Here is an 18,968-nt window from a genome sequence, read left to right on the forward strand (position 1 = left end):
GTTCAGTGCTTGTCGTCCCTGGTTTGACGTCACAAACACACCCAGCGTTCGCCCAGACACTCCTCCGTTTCTCCGGCCACTCCTGCGTTTTTTCCGGAAACTGTAGCGTTTTTTCCCACACGCCCATAAAACGGCCTGTTTCCGCCCAGTAACACCCATTTCCTGTCAATCACATTACGATCGCCAGAATGATGAAAAAGCCGTGAGTAAAAATCCTAAGTGCATAGCAAATTTACTTGGCGCAGTCGCAGTGCGGACATTGCGCATGCGCATTAAGCGGAAAATCGCTGCGATGCGAAGATTTTTACCGAGCGAACAACTCGGAATGACCTCCCATGTGCACTGCAGGGGGGGGGCAGATGTAACATGTGCAGAGAGAGTTATATTTGGGTGGGGTGTGTTCAAATTGAAATCTAAATTGCACTGCAAAAATAAAGCAGTCAGTATTTACCCTGCACAGAAACAAAATAACCCACCCAAATCTCTCTGCAAATGTTATATCTGCCCCACCTGCAGTGCACATGGTTTTGCTCATTAGTTAATAAATTTGCTGCTGCATTCAGATCTGAAATACCCCCAAAGACTACAGCAGAAAAGTGTCAGTTTTGACCAAAGAGGAAGTGGAAGGAAAACGCTGTTATTTTCATCTTTAGATTGTTCCCAATGACTCATACATTTAATTGAAGACAGCAAAACTAGTGTAGATTTTATTGTGAACACCAATGTGTAGACGGGTTTTAGTTTATGTTACTAATAAAATAGCTTTATTTTTGCCCATTTTAGATAGCTTTTATTTGTGGCGTTAGAAGTTGAACATACTTGCCGACTTTATGGCTGATCTCTCCGGGAGAGAGCAGCCAGGTCGGCTCAGCAGTGGGGCGTGCAGTGACGTGACATGCAGAGGGGGGCGGGCCAGAGGCGGAACGGGGGCATGGCGGAGGCGGAACGGGGGAATGGCTGCGGGATCGCATCATGAAAGCCACGCCCCCGCTGTGTAATGCTGCTATTACCAGCATTATACCGCAGGGAGCATGGCTATGATGACGCTATTCAACAAGAATCGCGTCATCGCCTGCCCGTCCCGCCCACTTTATTCGCTATGTGGGCGGCTGGGCAGGTGGAACCCCTGAAATCGGGAGACTTGCCAGATCTTCCGGGGGGCCGTGAGGGTCACCCAATTTTCGGAAGCCTCCCGGCCATTCCAGAAGAGTAGGTAAGTATGCGTTAGAAGGAGTAAGCAGACTCATGATTTTTTACTGAAAACTTGTGGAACAAAAAAAATGTATGATGAGTCGATGATATACTGACACTCCCTTTTGTGTGACAGCACGCACTTACTCTTCTCGTCCCATTTTGGATAATTTTGGGATATAGTTCTATTTTAGGCTTAGTGGTCTTTTAATAAATTGTCTGTACTAAGGGGGTCATTCCGAGTTGTTCGCTCGCTAGCAGATTTTAGCAGCATTGCACATGCTAGGCCGCCGCCCTCTGGAAGTGTATCTTAGCTTAGCAGAATTGCGAATGAAAGATTAGCAGAATTGCGAATAGAAAATTCTTAGCAGTTTCTGAGTAGCTCCAGACTTACTCCTACACTGCGATCAGCTCAGCCCGTTTCATTCCTGGTTTGATGTTACAAACACACCCTGCGTTTGGCCAGCCACTCCCCCGTTTCTCCAGACACTCCTGCGTTTTATCCTGGCACGTCTGCATTTTTCCGCACACTCCCAGAAAACGGTCAGTTCTCGCCCAGAAACACCCACTTCCTGTCAATCACACTCCGATCACTTCAACGATGAAAATTCTTCGTTCGAACGTGAGTAAATCTACTAAGTTTTGTGCTAAAATACTTAGCGCATGCGCACTGCGTACCATGCGCATGCACATTTTTGTCTTAATCGCTCCATTGCGAAAATCGGCAACAGGCGAACAACTCGGAATGACCCCTAAATTAACAATTGTATTTTATTTGGCAGATCAGTATTGCATGAAAAAATAATTATTAAAAGAAGTATTTTTAAATGATTCATGTAAAAAGGTGAATGCAGATGTAGGATAAAGTATAAACATAATTTGAATTTGACAATGTACCATACATACATACATTAATCTATAGATTGTAAGACCCCCACATACATTATCGATGGACTGACACTATCTCCTGTCTGTTATTGCACAGTCTTGTTTTATTACTGTTTGTTTCCAATTGTGAAGGGCAGCGGAATATACTGATATATATAATTAACTGATAATAATTATAATTGTAATGTATTAAGGTAATAAGATGTGTGCGGAAGTTTTTCCTTAGTATTTATTATCACCTGACTCTACTAGGGAAGAAAAAGTACAATAATAGCCCCAAAAAATTCTCATCTTGGAGCACCAAGGGTGTCGTGGGACTTTTCTTACATAAAACCTGGTTATATTATAGGGACAGCAGGTAGCAGGCAGTGACACTGGGCCTACAGCAGCTGCTGCTGATGTCACAATGCTGCTTTGTGATGTCACAGAGCTTTGTGATGTCACTGGCTGCTGGCTCAGGGGCTCATGAACCTCATTTCCATTAGTGTATCTTCACCTATTCCAGTGTGAAGCTGCTTTTCTTTGCCCTTGGCAAATTTGTTTATATTGTTTCTACAATATGGATCCAAAAAAGAGAAAGCGACCAAATAACAGCGGGTCTGCTACAAAGGAGCTAGTGGCTCCTAACAAGAGGAAGAAGGAGGAGGATGTATGTGAGGAGAGAGGCGATGTTTCCAAAATCATATTGGCAGGAGACATCCAGGTGCATGAGGAGAACAAGTCAACTGAGATAGCATCAAAGACTCTTCAAAGGAAAAGAAGAAGAGAGTCATCAGATGAGTCTCCAACTATGAGCAAGATGAGAAAGACCAGCAGTGGCAGAACTGAGGACATGCTTAAGAGAGTGGCCTCTAAAAGACCCTCAGACAGGACAGGGGACAGTGGAACGTGTAAGAAAAAGAAAGAGGAGGAACATCATGACAGTCCAGGCGAGGGACCCAGCGTGCCCATCATACCCCTGGCATCTGGACTGAGGGGCATAAAGAGAACTCACACAAGTGAGGAAACTGGCCACAAAAGGAAGAGATCTGCAGGTGCAAGTGGGATATCCATAGTCAGCACCCCAGAATCATCAGCTGCGTCTCACCTTCTGGCTAGTTTGACCTTCCACAAAATGCTTGGAGAGGGCGCCTTCGGGAAGGTGTTCCTAGCTTCCCATTCCACCAGCAAACAGCGTCTGGCAGTGAAAGTAATAGAAAAGAGGAAAGCATTGAACAGCATTAAGAAATACTCCATGTGTGTAGAGAAGGAGGTGCTGAAAATAACTGGGGAGAGTGCACTCTTCCCGCACACATATGCAGCGTTCCACACCCCGGGCCATATATTCTTTGTAATGGAGTACCTGAGTGGGGGAGACCTCTTCCAATTAATACAGAGAAGAGCCCCATTTGATGTCCCTACTATCAGGTTTTTTGCAGCAGAAATACTCTGTGGGCTGCAGTTCCTTCACACAAGAGGCATTGTCCACAGGGACATTAAGACAGACAATATACTTCTGGATGCAGCTGGCCATGTGAAAATTGCAGATTTTGGCCTCTCTGCCATGAATGTCCATGGTGATAAGAAAATCTCAGGACAAACTGGGACTCTGTATTACATGGCCCCAGAGATTACCTGTAACCTCCCATATAACACCACGGTAGACCTCTTTTCATTCGGGGTAGTATTATTTGAAATGGCTACCGGAGTATACCCCTTTCATGCTGGCGATGATTCTGACGAGGTTATGCAGTCTATCAGGCAAGATGCTCCACGCTATCCGAGCAATCTCCATCCAGAGCTTAGGGACATCCTTGAAAGACTCTTATGCAAAGACCCAGAGGAAAGGCAGAAACTCTGTAGTAACATCAAATGTCATCCATTCTTCAAGTCCATAAACTGGAAGCAACTAGAGACCGGCAGGATAACTCCCCCATTTACCATGTATCCTACCCCAGAGACAATGGCTGAAGCTATACCGGTGGATGACCTTCTCTCACCTACAGAATCTGCAATATCTGCAGAGGATGAGAGCCTGTTCACAGGATTCTCCTTTACCAGTGACACATGGACAACAATGAACTGCATAAAGCAAACTACCAGCCGCTGCATCATCCTCTAGGCAGTAGCACCACCAGCTGCCTCCTCCTCCCGGCACAACCACCACCAGGTGCCTCCTCCTCCCGGCACAAGTACCATCAGCTGCCTCCTCATCCCGGCAGCAGCACCACCAGCTGCCTCCTGCTCCCGGTAGAAGCACTATCTGCTGCCTGCTCATCCTGGCAGTAGCACCACCAGCTGCATCCTGCTCCCGGTAGAAGCACCACCTGCTGCCTAAATGCATATAGGCCAGGTGAGGGACTTGCAGAATATTGGGGTCCCTTGACGTGGGCTGCAAGCTTAAATGGTTTGATCAAAACATGATAAAAACCCCTCTATTTTATTTGCTACACACAGATTTGCAGTATATTATTGTTAGAGCTGGCAGAAAATGTCTCTGTTTTATATAAATATATGGCATTAATACTGCCACGCAGCTGGTACCATGTACAATATGGGTAACACAGTGCGGGCATATTTCTTTTCTATTTTGTTTGAAAATATTTTGTCTACTGCTATCATGGCATCTTACAATTAAGGCTATGATAGGCCTAGTTGGGTGCGGCCCACATGCCAGCTCTGTATAGATGTTCCCCTGTGTAGCTGGGAGGACATGTAACTGCAATGTAATGGTGTGCTGGGCATATATGTTAGGTTAAGGATTAGTAGAATGTTGGGGTCCCCTGTTGTGGGCTGCAACCTTATATGTTTTGATCAAAACATGACAAAATCCCCAATGTTTTATTTGCCCCATATACCACAGGTTTATAGTAGATTATTGTTAGAGGCAACAGCAAATGTTTTTCTACCTCCTAATCGCAGAAACACCACACACAGTACAGCAGCCTGGCACACACATGCACACATATACACCCAGTGGCCTGACACCCACACACAGCAGCTGACACACACACACACACACACATGCACACACACACAAGCACAGTGGCATGATACCCCCACACACAGCAGTTGACATGTACGTACTGCAGCCTGACACGGACATGGACATATGCACAATGGCTTGACACACACACGCACAGCAACGTGACACACACACACACACAACAGCTGACATACACACATACACATAAGCACAGTGGCCTGACACACACACACACACACACACACACACACACACACATATACGCACAGCGGCCTGACACCCACACACACAGCAGCTGACATATACACACAGCAGCCTGACACGCACATGGACATATGCACAGCAGCCTGACACACACACACAGCAGCCTGACACACACACACACACACACACACACACACACACACACATATACGCACAGCGGCCTGACACCCACACACACAGCAGCTGACATATACACACAGCAGCCTGACACGCACATGGACATATACACAGCAGCCTGACACACACACACAGCAGCCTGACACACACACACGACATGTGAGGGGCAGCACTAGGCTCTCTCACCTCTATAATTCTGTCCTTCTTTTGCCGGACTGCGGGGTCACGCAGCTCTTTCCCCACTGCTCCTACTAGCTCTTTAAATGTCCGCGGAGGGAACCTGCCTGCGAAAGTCCCCCTGCCCGGAGCCGCCAGCCTCTCCTTGTACCACTGCATGGGACTGGAGGATGGGAGGATTAGGCCACAGAGACGGGAGAAGGGAAGGGGAGATTAGGCCAGAGAGGGACGGGAGGAGGGTAGGGATTAGGCCAGTGAGACAGCAGTAAGGGAGGGTGGATTAGGCCAGAGAGAAACGGAAGGAGGGTGGGGATTAGGGTGGAGACAAGACAGTAGGAGGAAGGGGGGATTAGGTCAGAGGGAGATGGGAGGAGGGAGTGGGGATTAGGCCAGAGAGAGACAGGAGGAAGGATTAGGCCAGAAACGAGACGGGAGGAGGAAGAAGGATTACACCAGGGAGAGACGGGAGGAGGAAGGGGGGATTACGCCAGTAAGAGATGGGAGGAGTAAGGGGGATTAGGGTGGAGACAAGACAGTAGGATGAAGGGTGGATTAGGTCAGAGGGAGATGGGAGGAGGGAGTGGGGATTAGGCCAGAGAGAGACAGGAGGAAGGATTAGGCCAGAAACGAGACGGGAGGAGGAAGGGGGATTACACCAGGGAGAGACGGGAGGAGGAAGGGGGGATTAAGCCAGTAAGAGATGGTAGGAGGAAGGGGGATTACACCAGGGAGAGATGGGAGGAGGAAGGGGGGATTACGCCAGTAAGAGATGGGAGGAGGAAGGGGGATTACACCAGGGAGAGACGGGAGGAGGAAGGGGGGATTACGCCAGTGAGCTGCAGGAGGAGGAAGGGGGATTGGGCCAGAGAGAGACTGTAGGATGAATGTGGCAATAGGGCAGAGAGAGAGATGGAAGAAGAAGGAGGGTGGGCGGGAATCAGGCCAGAGAGACAGGAGCAGCGGTACAGGGTGGTAAAGGCCAGAGAGAGACAGGAGGAGGGGGGGAATAAAACCAGAGAGAGACAGGAGGAGAGGTGAATTAGGCCAGAGAGGGACAGGAGGAGGGGGGATTAGGGCAGAGAGAGATGCTGCCGGCCGCCTTCCCGCCTTCAAAAAGCAGAAATTACGATCGCATCACAATTTCTGCTTGTTAGCAGAAATAGATGAAGCCTCCTGCGCCTGCAGGAGACCCGCCGCTATCTTGCTCTCTGCCAAGTAAAGGGGGGTGGCAGAGGCCCAGAGACATCAGTGTACTGGTCCCAAAGTCTTCTGTTGCCGGCCCTGTACACACCAGTGACGTGCGGTGGGGTGAGGCAGGTGAGGCAGAGCCTTTCCTGTCATACTTACGTTTAAACCAGAGTTTTGACTGAATAAAATATATGAAAAATACTGATAATTTGTTTGAAATGTCTTCTTTGCATTATTCTAATAATATTTATAGCCCAAACTCCGGAGTACAAAGTCTATGGCAGGTGAGGCAGTGCCTCACCTGTGTATCCTTTCCACACATCTCTAATCAAAACTCACCAGATTTCCAGGAGTTTATAATGCTGCATATATATGTATCTTTGAATCATCCGGCACTCCTGATATAGGAAAAAGCAGTGATCTGGGTGCCCGTGCACTCTGTTTTCCGCAGCACTTAATGCTCTTTTCAGCCATGTAGCACACATGCAGCGGCAATATATCCTGAAGACGAGACTAGGTCTTGAAACGAGCCGTTGAGAACTTGCCATGCTGCACATTTAACCATTGCTTGACCATGGAATTTGTCATGGACTATTAAAATCCTTTTTTCAGTAACCTGGAGTGACGTGCCATTTGCTTATTCAGCAATAGAGGGATTTTATATATATATATATATATATATATATATATATATATATATATACTAGGTGATTCATCGCGCCCTACGGGCGCTCTTCACACTGTCGTTAGGGGCAACGCCCCGTTAACCCCTGCACACCTTTGGACATACGCAGGCCGGTAGATAACAGAATCAGAAACACAGGGCAGTATAAAGGGCATACAGAAATGGTGTCCGGTTGAGAAAAAATAGAGAGGCGTAGGGGGGGAGAAAGGGAATGTAGAGAAACGCTGTGCGATGGGTAAAGGATAGGGAGAGGCAGGGTGGTAGGGAGAGGATAAAGAGAGGCAAGGTGTTAGACAGAAAATACCGTTGCAAGAGGCCACGACCCGTTAACCCCTGCACGGGCTTCAGCTGTGCTATAATTGTTATTATATGGAGTCTTACCTGCAAAAAAGTTTATGCTTTTGGGTAAATATTGCAAGGGGGAAGGGCGTGCGATTGTCAAGGGGGCGTAGCCCTTTGTGAGGGTGTAAAGAGTGGCCGCAGGGCACAATGAATAACATAGTGTATTATATACTGCTAGTGGATGCAGCGCAGCTTATACACACAGTGGCCACAGGTATCAGAGCCGCGTATACACACAATGGACACAGGTAGCTGAGCTTTTTATACACACAGTGGCCACAGGTAACTGAGCCACGTATCCACACAGTGGCCAGAGGTCGCAGGGCAGCTTATACACACAATACCCACAGGTAGCAGAGCCGCTTATACACACAATACCCACAGGTAGCAGAGCCGCTTATACACACAGTGCCCACAGGTTGCAGCGCAGCTTATACACACAGTGCCCACTGGTAGCAGCACAGCTTATACACACAATGGCCACAGGTAGCAGTGGCGCTTATACACACAATGGCCACAGGCAGCAGTGTCACTTATACACACAATGGCCACTGGTACCAGAGCCGCGTATACACACAGTGGCCACAGGGAGCTGTGCCACTTATACACAATGGCCACAGGTAGCAGTGTCGCTTAGACACATAATGGCCACAGTATTACTTTTTTTTTATTAATCCAATGTCCATTGGTAGCAACTATACTCACAGAAGTTCAGTGTGTGTGTGGGGGGTTTGGAAAGAGGGTGGGTTCAGTGAGGTGGAGGTGCCTATCCGTGCCACTGATCACCCCGATTCAGGGAATCACTTGTAGCGGCTGTGGATGGTGTCCGAGGTGCTACGTGTGGTGGAGGGGTGGGTGCGGGAGGGGGTCCGGAGGTGTTGCGGGTGGTGGAGGGGTGGGTGCAGTGGCACGGATGGCGGAAAGGGTGCAGAGGTGCTGTGGGTGGGGGAGGGGGAGGTGTGGAGGGGGCGCGGATGGGGGAGGGGGTCTAGAGGTGCTGCTGGTGGGGGAGGTGTGGGTGCGGAAGGGGAGTGTAGATGCTGTTGGTGGGGGAGGGGTGGGGGGGGGCTGTGGATGAAGGAGGGGGTCTGGAGGTGATGTGCATGGGGGAGGAGCGATGTAGTGGGGGTGTGGTTGGGTGATAGGTTCTAGAAGTGCTGTGGGTGGAGGGGTGGCTGCAGGGGAGCCGTGGATGGGGTTCGGAGGTGCTGTGGGAGGTGGTCCAGAGGTGCTGTGGGTGGGGGAGATGTGGTAGGTCCACGAATGGGGGAAGGTGTCTATAGATGATGTGGGTGGGGGAGGGGGCCGGAGGTGCTGTATTTGGGGTAGTGGTGGCTGCGGGGGTGTGGTGGGGTCCGGATGCGCTGTGGGCAGGGGAGGGGGGCGGGAGGTGCTGCGGGTGTGGGTGCTACGGGTGGGGGAGGAAGCGGGAGTGCCGCGGGTGGGAGGGGGATGTGGTGGATGCTGTGGGTGGGAGGGGGGCATGTGCAGCGGTTGGGGGGCAGAAGTGGTGGATGCTGTTGGTGCGGCGGGTGGAGTGAAGGATGCGGGGGTGTAAGGTGGGTATGGGGGTGCCGCGGGTGGGGGAGGGGTGGTGGGTGCTGCGGGTGGGGATGCTACGGGTGGGGGAGGGGCGTGTGCCGCGGGTGGGGGCGGATGTGGTGGATGCTGTGTGTGCCGCGGGTGGGGGAGGTGCGGGTTGGGTGGAGGGTGCGGGGGGGGGAAGAGGTGGGTATGGGGGTGGTTTGGGGGAGGGGATGGTGCGGGGGTGTAGCGGGGGGAGAGGTGAGGGGTACTGCAGGTGGGGGAGGGGCGGGGGGTTTGCGGGTTGTGGGTGATACGGGTGGGGGAGGGGATGTGTGCGGGAGACGGATGTGGTGGGTGCCATGGGTGGAGGAGGGGTGGGGGGTGCTGCAGGTGGAGGCAGGAGTGCCGTAGGTGTGGGAAGGTTGGGGGGTGCTGCGGGTGTGGGTGCTACGGGTGGGGTAGGGGGTGCGAGGCGGATGTGGTGGACACTGTGGGTGCCGCGGGTGAGGGAGGGTGGGTTTTATGGTGCGGGGGTGTAGCGGGGGGGGAGTGGTGGGTATGGGGGTGGGGTGGGAGTGCCGCGGGTGGTGAAGGGGAAGGGGCAGGGGGTGCCGCGGGTTGTGGGTGCTACGGGTGGGGGAGGTGCGTGTACTGTGGGTGGGGGATGGATGTGGTAGGTGCCGCGGGTGGGGTGGAGGGTGCGGGGGTGTAGCGCGGGGGAGAGGTGGGTATGGGGGTGGGGTGGGGGAGGTGCGGGGATGCTGCGGGTGGGGGAGAGGGCAGGAGTGCAGCGCCGGGGAGGGGCGTGTGCTGAAGGTGGGGGACGGATGTGGTGGATGCTGTGGGTGCCGCGGGTGGGAGAGGTGCGGGTGGGGTGGATGGTGCGGGGGAGATGTGGGTATGGGGGTGTGAGAGGTGCGGCTGCGGGGGTGTGGTGTGGTCTGGATGCGCTGCGAGCAGGGGAGGGGTGCTGCGGGTGTGGGTGCTATGGGTGGGGGAGGGGAGGGAGTACCGCGGGTGGGGGGCGAATGTGGTGGATGCTGTGGGGTGGGGGAGGTGCGGGGCAGGAAGGGTGGAGGGAGCGGTGGTGTATGGGGGGAGAGGTGGGTATGGGGGTGCTGCGGGTGGGGGAGGGGTGGTGTTAGCTACGGGTGGGTGAGGGGCATGTGCCGCGGGTGGGGGAGGATGTGGTGGATGCTGTTGGTGCCGCCGGTGGGGGGAGGGGCAGGTGGGGTGGAGGGTGCGGGGGTGTAGCGGGGGGTAGAGGTGAGTATGGGGGTGGGGGTGCTATGAGTGGGGGAGGGAGTGCAGCGGGCGGGGGAGGGGCATGTGCCGCGAGTGGGGGGCAGGTGTGGTGGATGTCACAGCCGCAGCTGCAATGAGCGAGGTGGTGCTGGGGTTGTAGAGAGGGAGGGAGGGAGGGAGGGGTGGTGTGGGCTGCGGTTGTGTGGCAGTCCGTGGTTCGGCCGGCGGGGCCCGGCCACCGTGTCACTGCCGCGGATGGATGTGGGAGATGAGGTGGGATCGGTACTGTGGGGTTAGGGTGTGTGCTGGGTCGTTATGCGGATGTCAGGTCTGGGGGTGGCTGGGCCGTCAGTGGCTGTATGTGGGAGCTGGTGCAGGGTTTTTTTGGAGAGTGGGTTTAGGGGGGTGTGGTGCAGGTGTCAGTGGGTTGTAGGTGGCTGTGTTTGCGGGGAAACCAAGGGAGGGGTCCATGCTTACCGGGCAGTGTGCTGCGTCCGTCCCTTGGTGGCTTCTGTCTGGGGATGGTGGCCGGATTCTGTGGCTGCTGCTCCCGTTTCAGCCACTGCTAAGTGGTGTGCTGGCACTGGGACAGGGCAGAAGCTGCTAACTCCACCCAGGTCTCTGACTCCACTCAGCGTTAGAGGGCCAGGCACAGAGTCACAGGGGTAATATATAGGAGATATTACAGAGTAATTAGTCTGTCTCAAGGCAAGCAGGCAATTCTGGAATAAAGACAGCATCTTTGACTGAGGCTAGCAATAAAGTATCTGCAGCAGGTCAGACTTGGAAGTGAATAAACCGTCTAAGTAATCACATTTCACGCTACTTTAGGCTTACTCACTCTTGCAGAAAAGCCAGCATTCAGGGGACGTTAGGAAACTACAGCAACTTGCCCTCAGTTTTATTAACCTGCTAATAAATTCCATAGACTATTGTCTGACGTTTATGGAAGTGTACAAGGGTTAACCAAAATAATCACTATCAAGGAATCCTCTACATTCTACATTAATACCTTTACAGGGCACCTAGCTGGAAGGATACTTACAAATAGCAGGGAGTTAATATATTCTGCAGAACAGATCCCATCTTCCTAAACTAAGGAATAAACTGTAAGTGCACCAACGTCCGAGTACTCCAACGAACTGAGCGGGTTGAAATACTTGGGGAAAGTGACGTTGGTTCATGAAATACATGTATTTCCGGTATATACTTGGAAGTTGGGTTGAAACCCTCTTAGGGCTTAAATTTGAATGTATTATATTGATGTTACTTTCTATTGTATATTGCGTGAATGTAATATCCTGCATGCATGTATCATTTAATGGTTCAGACAACAGAAGACATGGAGATAGTGAGCCTTAAGTAATAGAATCCCTTTATTAGTCTGAATGAAAAATCAATTGTCATTGCGCAATAACAAAACAATAATCAGCGCAGTTGATATGTGGCTAAGTAAGTACTTGACAAAGTTCATAATTGAAATCCATTCTTTAATAAATCCAATGTTAAACTTGAAGTCCGTAGCCTAGTATTCTGAGTGAAACCATACTGCTCGCTTCTCTGGAAAATCAAAGCGGAACACCGGGGACGGGAACTAGAAGAAACAGGTACAAGATCACAGTTCATTCACCTGTATACTTACCATGAACAACGTTCCTAAATCCTTACCTCCACACTCTAATGTAAGTCTTACCTGGGTATTACACTACTTCTCTGTGATTAGACATCTGTGGCTCTCCGGCTACTATGGACCTACAGGCCAGGCCTCATACTGTAGTAGATGCTAACTACACAGCACACTGCAGAGCAGGAACATCACAATGCAGCTATTACATTACATGTTACATTATGGGGGTCATTCCGAGTTGTTCGCTCGTTATTTTTTTCTCGCAACGGAGCGATTAGTCGCTAGTGCGCATGCGCAATGTCCGCAGTGCGATTGCGCCAAGTAAATTTGCTATGCAGTTAGGTATTTTACTCACGGCATTACAAAGTTTTTTCTTCGTTCTGGTGATCGTAATGTGATTGACAGGAAGTGGGTGTTTCTGGGCGGAAACAGGCCGTTTTATGGGTGTGAGCGAAAAAACGCTACCGTTTCTGGGAAAAACTCGGGAGTGGCTGAAGAAACGGAGGAGTGTCTGGGCGAACGCTGGGTGTGTTTGTGACGTCAAACCAGGAACGACAAGCACTGAACTGATCGCAGATGCCGAGTAAGTCTGGAGCTACTCAGAAACTGCTAAGAAGTGTCTATTCGCAATTCTGCTAATCTTTCGTTCGCAATTTTGATAAGCTAAGATTCACTCCCAGTAGGCGGCGGCTTAGCGTGTGCAAAGCTGCTAAAAGCAGCTTGCGAGCGAACAACTCGGAATGAGGGCCCATGTTTGTAGAAAACATTTGTATTTCTGCTCATTTCCATTCTGAATGCGGGAACAGATGTCTAGAACATGCCGCTTGATTATAAATATTACAATTGTTTATGTTTGCGTTCTTTAATACGGGCGGCCACAGTTAGTGCAGGAAAGCAGCTATTAATGCAGTTATGGTTCAGCAGCTGCGTAAGCCGTTTCTGCTTCCCAGATAAAGCCTTCATAAATCCAGGTATTTCCATCACCCATGATTTAAGAGTCATTACTTCCAGCTTTTGGGCAATATAAATAGATGCTGTAAGTACTGTATGCAGATTCCAATGCGTTTACTCTGGAGAATTGGGCATAAAACCCGTACCAGCCAGGCTAAGTAGCCCCGGGCACAAGCGCTTTAATAAATGCAATTTTCCATTTTTTACTTACAGAAAATGCAATCCATTAAGCGCGATCATGCGTGGTACGTCAGCAGTTTTCCTGCATTGTGTCTAATTCTCTCCATTGTCCCATCTGCCAGGAGACAGTACAGAGAGTGCTGTCAGCTTCTCAGGCTTCTTTCCTTTATAGACTTAGGGGAACATGTACTAAGCAGTGATAACAGTCAAGAAGTGAGCCAGTGGAGAAGTTGCCCATGGCAACCAATCAGCATTGACGTAACATTTATAATTTGCATACTATAAAAGTATACAGAGCAGCTTATTGGTTGCCAAGGGCAACTTCTCCACTGGCTCACTTCTCCACTTTTATCACTGCTTAGTACATGTCTCCCTTAGGCTAAGTCCTGGAGTCACACATCACCCCTCTATGCCCATTGCCCACAGCCAACGTCAGGACAGGATAAAGAGGAACAAACACCAGAGGAATTAGAAAAAACCTTAACAAAAATAAGCAGCCTAGCCACAAAAACTGGGGATCATTGTAAGCACCAAGGACCAGGTCGCTGGGCGACACTTGCTCAGCACATGCTCGCACAAGGGGCACAGGCTGGTCTGGATGAATACACATTTACAATCAGGAATAAGGCTCCCTGTCCCAGGATAAGCCAGGTGTAATGCACCTAACAGCAGCGTGCGATGATACAGCCATCAGAAAGCAGCCAAATATCCTAAGACTTCTGCATCTCTAGATTCCTCTAGACAAAGGGCCTCATCCAGCATCAGTTGCAAATGGTAATTATCATGCAATGATTATCAGCACACTGTGCACACAACCATACACAGACAGTGCGCACGCTCCAAGTCTGGTTCCCCTGATTGTACACAGGTATAGTATATACCAGCACAGTAGCGATCGCATTTAGCAATGATGAAGAGGAGCGGTGAAGGCGTGTCAGTGGGATGGGGACACAATTTCTGCAATGTCATGGGTGTGCCATATATGTGAAACATAGGAAAGCAGCGAGAGAGCGACGCAGATTGTGGAAGTACTGACGGCAGCAGCAAATGTTCTGATGGGCAAGCTTAATAATTGCACAATCACAGGATGGTGTACACAGTGATGCAGGGAATGCTGCGGAGTGTGCTGATATCAGCAATCGCTAGGTATGAGCTTAGTGAGTAACACCTGCAGTGATTGGCTTAGGACAGACTACAATGGTTTTGTGGTGACATCCATGTATAAGAGCTGCATTTATTCTCCTCACTTTAAGTGAACGTATGCAATCAGTGGCGTAACTACTTCCCCCGCAGCCCTCGCGGTGGCTTGGGGGCGAGGGGCTGCGGGGGCGCCACTGACAGAACAGATTGACATGCGGACGAGCGTCCGCATGTCAATCTGTGGTCTCTTCCCTCCGCCGCTGAGCCGCCCTGTAAGGAGGGACACGGAGCGCACATCACGCGCCCCCCTGTGTCCCTCCTGGCTTTCCCCCGGCCGGTCTAATAAAGGAAGTGCCGGTGGTTAGCTCTGATTGGCTCACGAACCGGCACTTCCTTTATTAGACCGGCCGGGGGAGGGCCAGGGGTTGATTCTATTTCGGAGTGGGAGAAGGGACCTTCTGACGTATCTAGGGGAGGAGACACGTCATCAGGGGAGGAGCTACGGGCGAACAGGGTACCCGAAAAGTACCCTCGCAGGCTCGCTTCGCTCGCCACGCTTCGGGCTCGGTGGCTCGCTCCGCTCCGCTTTGCTCGCCACCTGATTACTAAAGGTAATAGTTGGTGGCGTGGATAGTAGAGGAACTATGCCGCTGGCGTAGCTCCTCCCCCTTGCGTTGTAACTCCTCCCCCAGACGGAAAAGGTCCCTTAGCCCACTTGATTCTAGCATCTACCAAGAGCCAGGAGGGACATTGGAGAGGCGCGCTATGCGCTCCGTGTCCCTCCAAAACAAAGGAGGGGGAGGGGAAGCAGGCACTGAGGGGGGGGGGGCATATACCTGGCACTGGGGGCATATACCTGGCATCGGGGGCATATACCTGGCACTGGGGGGGCATATACCTGGCACTGTGGGGGAATATCTGGCACTGGGGGCATATACCTGGCACTGGGGGCATATACCTGGCACTGGGGGGGGAAGCAGGCACTGTGGGGGAATATCTGGCACTGGGGGGCATATTCCTAGCACTGGGGGCATATACCTGGCACTGTGGGGGAATACCTGGCACTGGGGGCATATACCTGGCACTGGGGGGGGAATATCTGTCACTGGGGGGGCATATACCTGGCACTGGGGGGGCATATACCTGGCACTGGGGGGGAATATCTGGCACTGGGGGGGAAGCAGGCACTGTTGGGGAATATCTGGCACTGGGGGGGGGGGCATATACCTGGCACTGGGGGCATATACCTGGCACTGTGGGGGAAGATCTGGCACTGGGGGCATATACCTGGCACTGTGGGGAATATCTGGCACTGGGGGCATATACCTGGCACTGTGGGGGAAGATCTGGCACTGGGGGCATATACCTGGCACTGTGGGGGAAGATCTGGCACTGGGGGCATATACCTGGCACTGTGGGGGAAGATCTGGCACTGGGGGCATATACCTGGCACTGTGGGGGAATATCTGGCACTGGGGGCATATACCTGGCACTGTGGGGGAATATTTGGCACTGGGGGGAGCAGGCACTGAGGGGGCATATGTGGCACTGTGGGGGAATATCTGGCACTGGGGGCATATACCTGGCACTGTGGGGGAATATCTGGCACTGGGTGCATATACCTGGCACTGTGGGGGAATATCTGGCACTGGGAGCATATGTGGCACTGGGAGCACGGCCCTAGCAACAAGCACTACCCCCTAGCAACGAGCATGACACCCAGTGCATGAAACCCCTGGCAACGAGCATGACACCCTGAGCATGAAAACCCCTGGCACCGTGCATGGAACCAAGAGCATGAAACCCCTGGCAACGAGAAGGTAATTTAAAAGTAATTGGAAGCTTTACTGTAGAACTTAATGTGTAATGGGCATTACGGTGTGTGGTATACTATATCACGGGCATTGTGTGGTATGTGGTATAATGTCTCAGGGTCACTGCAGTGTTTGGCATAATGTATCACGGACATTGCGGTGTGTGTCATAATGTGTCAGGCATTACGGTGTGTTGTATACTATATCACGGGCATTGTGGTATGTGGTATAATGTCTCAGGATCATTGTGGTGTGTGTCATAATGTGTCACAGACATTGTATGTGCTATAATGTATCAGGGGCATTGCAGTGTGTAGCATAATGTATAACGGGCATTGCGATTCCTGTCATAATGTGTCACAGGCATTACGGTGTGTGGCATAATGTGTCGGGGGCATTATGGTGTGTGCATATTGTGTCATGTGCATTATTGTGTGTGGCATAATGTCTAAGGGCCATTGCAGTATGTGGCATAATGTATACTGGGCATTACTATAAGGAGGAAAAATGACAAATAATGTAAGGGGCATGAATCAGGATTATTTTTCTTTCCTGTGGTGGCTAACGTCTGGGCGTGCAGGTTGCAAAACTGGGGTATAAGGTAGTCTTTTCCTGCAATACCACGCCCCTTTACGCGAAGCCACACACCCTTTTTGGCGGCGCGCGCCTGCGGCGCGCGCATATTTATCCCTTTACTAGTGCCAATTATGCGGGGTATGGGGGGGGAGAGGGGGGGGGGCGCCAAAAGATTTTTTGGCTTGGGGGAGAACAATTTCTAGTTATGCCACTGTATGCAATGTTACGTTTGTAGCCATGTGCGGGGGTAGGGCCTGATATGCGGGGTGGACTAGCCCTGTGCTGGGCGTCCTCCCACATGTCAGAAAAACTGATCGTAGATGTGCTAAATTTATCACATCTACGATCAGGTCTGAATAACCCCCATAGAATGACGGAGGAGCAGCGGAGGTCGATGGTGTGTGTAATAAACTGTAGTATGCTCGATCAAATCTAACACAGTGCGGCCTACTCCAGGTGCTGGATCTTGGTTACAGCAAGGCACTTTTATATTCTCCGCTCCCAGGTGATGTAACTGAAGTGGGTGTGGCTATGCTAATTCCCTAACAGCCGCCCGACCACTGCACAGACCCACATAAACTAATGTGAGGACTGTCTAGACCAGGCCTGGACAATCTGTGGCTCTCCAGCTGTTGTGAGACTACAAATCCCAGCATGCCCTGCCCCGTTTTAATATTCTAGAATGCTAAAACTGTGGCAGGGTGTGCTGGAACTTGTAGTTTCACAACAGCTGGACAGCCACAGGATGGCCAGGCCTGGACTGGACTAACGATATCACAGTTTGCGCTTCGCAGCTACAACCCCCCCCCCCCTCCAATATGACATGAAATTCTCTAATTCCGCTACTGCACACAGATAAAATTAGCTAAGTGGGTGACGTCGGCCATGTTTATGTGCCCAAATGAAGCCTGTCTGAGTACACCCCCGCAGGCGCAACAAATTGAAATCCCCTCTCTTTAGAATGGGGCATATTTTGGACAATTGTTAAAAAACTGTAACGCTCTCAACTACCTGAACCCCAAATTGCCCTAAACTGGTACAAGAGCTACCTAACAAAAAAGGCCCCAAGGGGTAAATTTACTAAAGCTTCTAAAACAGAGAATTGGTGGTTGCTATGGGCAAGATCACCAATTCTCTGTTTTATAAGCGTTAGTAAATTTACCCCCAAGTCATTATTCGTCCTTTACCCTGAGTTATACCTTTCCAAACATCCCTCATAGGGCCTAATTCAGATCTGATCGCAGCAGCAAATTTGTTAACAGTTGGGCAGAACCATGGCCCTTATTCCGAGTTGTTCGCTCGCAAGCGGATTTTAGCAGATTTGCTCATGCTAAGCCGCCGCCTACTGGGAGTGAATCTTAGCATCTTAAAAATGCGAACGATGTATTCGCAATATTGCGTTTACACACCTCGTAGCAGTTTCTGAGTAGCTCCAGACTTACTCGGCATCTGCGATCAGTTCAGTGCTTGTCGTCCCTGGTTTGACGTCACAAACACACCCAGCGTTCGCCCAGACACTCCTCCGTTTCTCCGGCCACTCCTGCGTTTTTTCCGGAAACGGTAGCGTTTTTTCCCACACGCCCATAAAACGGCCTGTTTCCGCCCAGTAACACCCATTTCCTGTCAATCACATTACGATCGCCAGAACGATGAAAAAGCCGTGAGTAAAAATCCTAAGTGCATAGCAAATTTACTTGGCGCAGTCGCAGTGCGGACATTGCGCATGCGCATTAAGCGGAAAATCGCTGCGATGCGAAGATTTTTACCGAGCGAACAACTCGGAATGACCTCCCATGTGCACTGCAGGGGGGGGCAGATGTAACATGTGCAGAGAGAGTTATATTTGGGTGGGGTGTGTTCAAATTGAAATCTAAATTGCACTGCAAAAATAAAGCAGTCAGTATTTACCCTGCACAGAAACAAAATAACCCACCCAAATCTCTCTGCAAATGTTATATCTGCCCCACCTGCAGTGCACATGGTTTTGCCCATTAGTTAATAAATTTGCTGCTGCATTCAGATCTGAAATACCCCCAAAGACTACAGCAGAAAAGTGTCAGTTTTGACCAAAGAGGAAGTGGAAGGAAAACG

The 18,968-nt window shown here is 50.9% G+C and overlaps 1 protein-coding gene across 1 annotated transcript; it reads left to right on the top strand.

Annotated features, from left to right (window-relative positions):
• Positions 1-2,568: 2,568 nt before the first annotated feature.
• On the top strand, positions 2,569-4,253 carry LOC134970216 (protein kinase C delta type-like). Its single transcript, XM_063946225.1, has one exon. It carries the CDS (start codon positions 2,639-2,641, stop codon positions 4,178-4,180), a length of 1,542 nt encoding a protein of 513 aa, XP_063802295.1. The 5' UTR covers positions 2,569-2,638; the 3' UTR covers positions 4,181-4,253.
• Positions 4,254-18,968: the final 14,715 nt, after the last annotated feature.

Source organism: Pseudophryne corroboree, chromosome 11, assembly GCF_028390025.1.
Source record: "Pseudophryne corroboree isolate aPseCor3 chromosome 11, aPseCor3.hap2, whole genome shotgun sequence".
Classification (NCBI taxonomy): domain Eukaryota; kingdom Metazoa; phylum Chordata; class Amphibia; order Anura; family Myobatrachidae; genus Pseudophryne; species Pseudophryne corroboree.

Excerpts from the sequence above, each read along its gene's own strand:
- LOC134970216 (XM_063946225.1), top strand. The coding sequence starts at position 2,639 with ATGGATCCAAAAAAGAGAAAGCGACCAAATAACAGCGGGTCTGCTACA.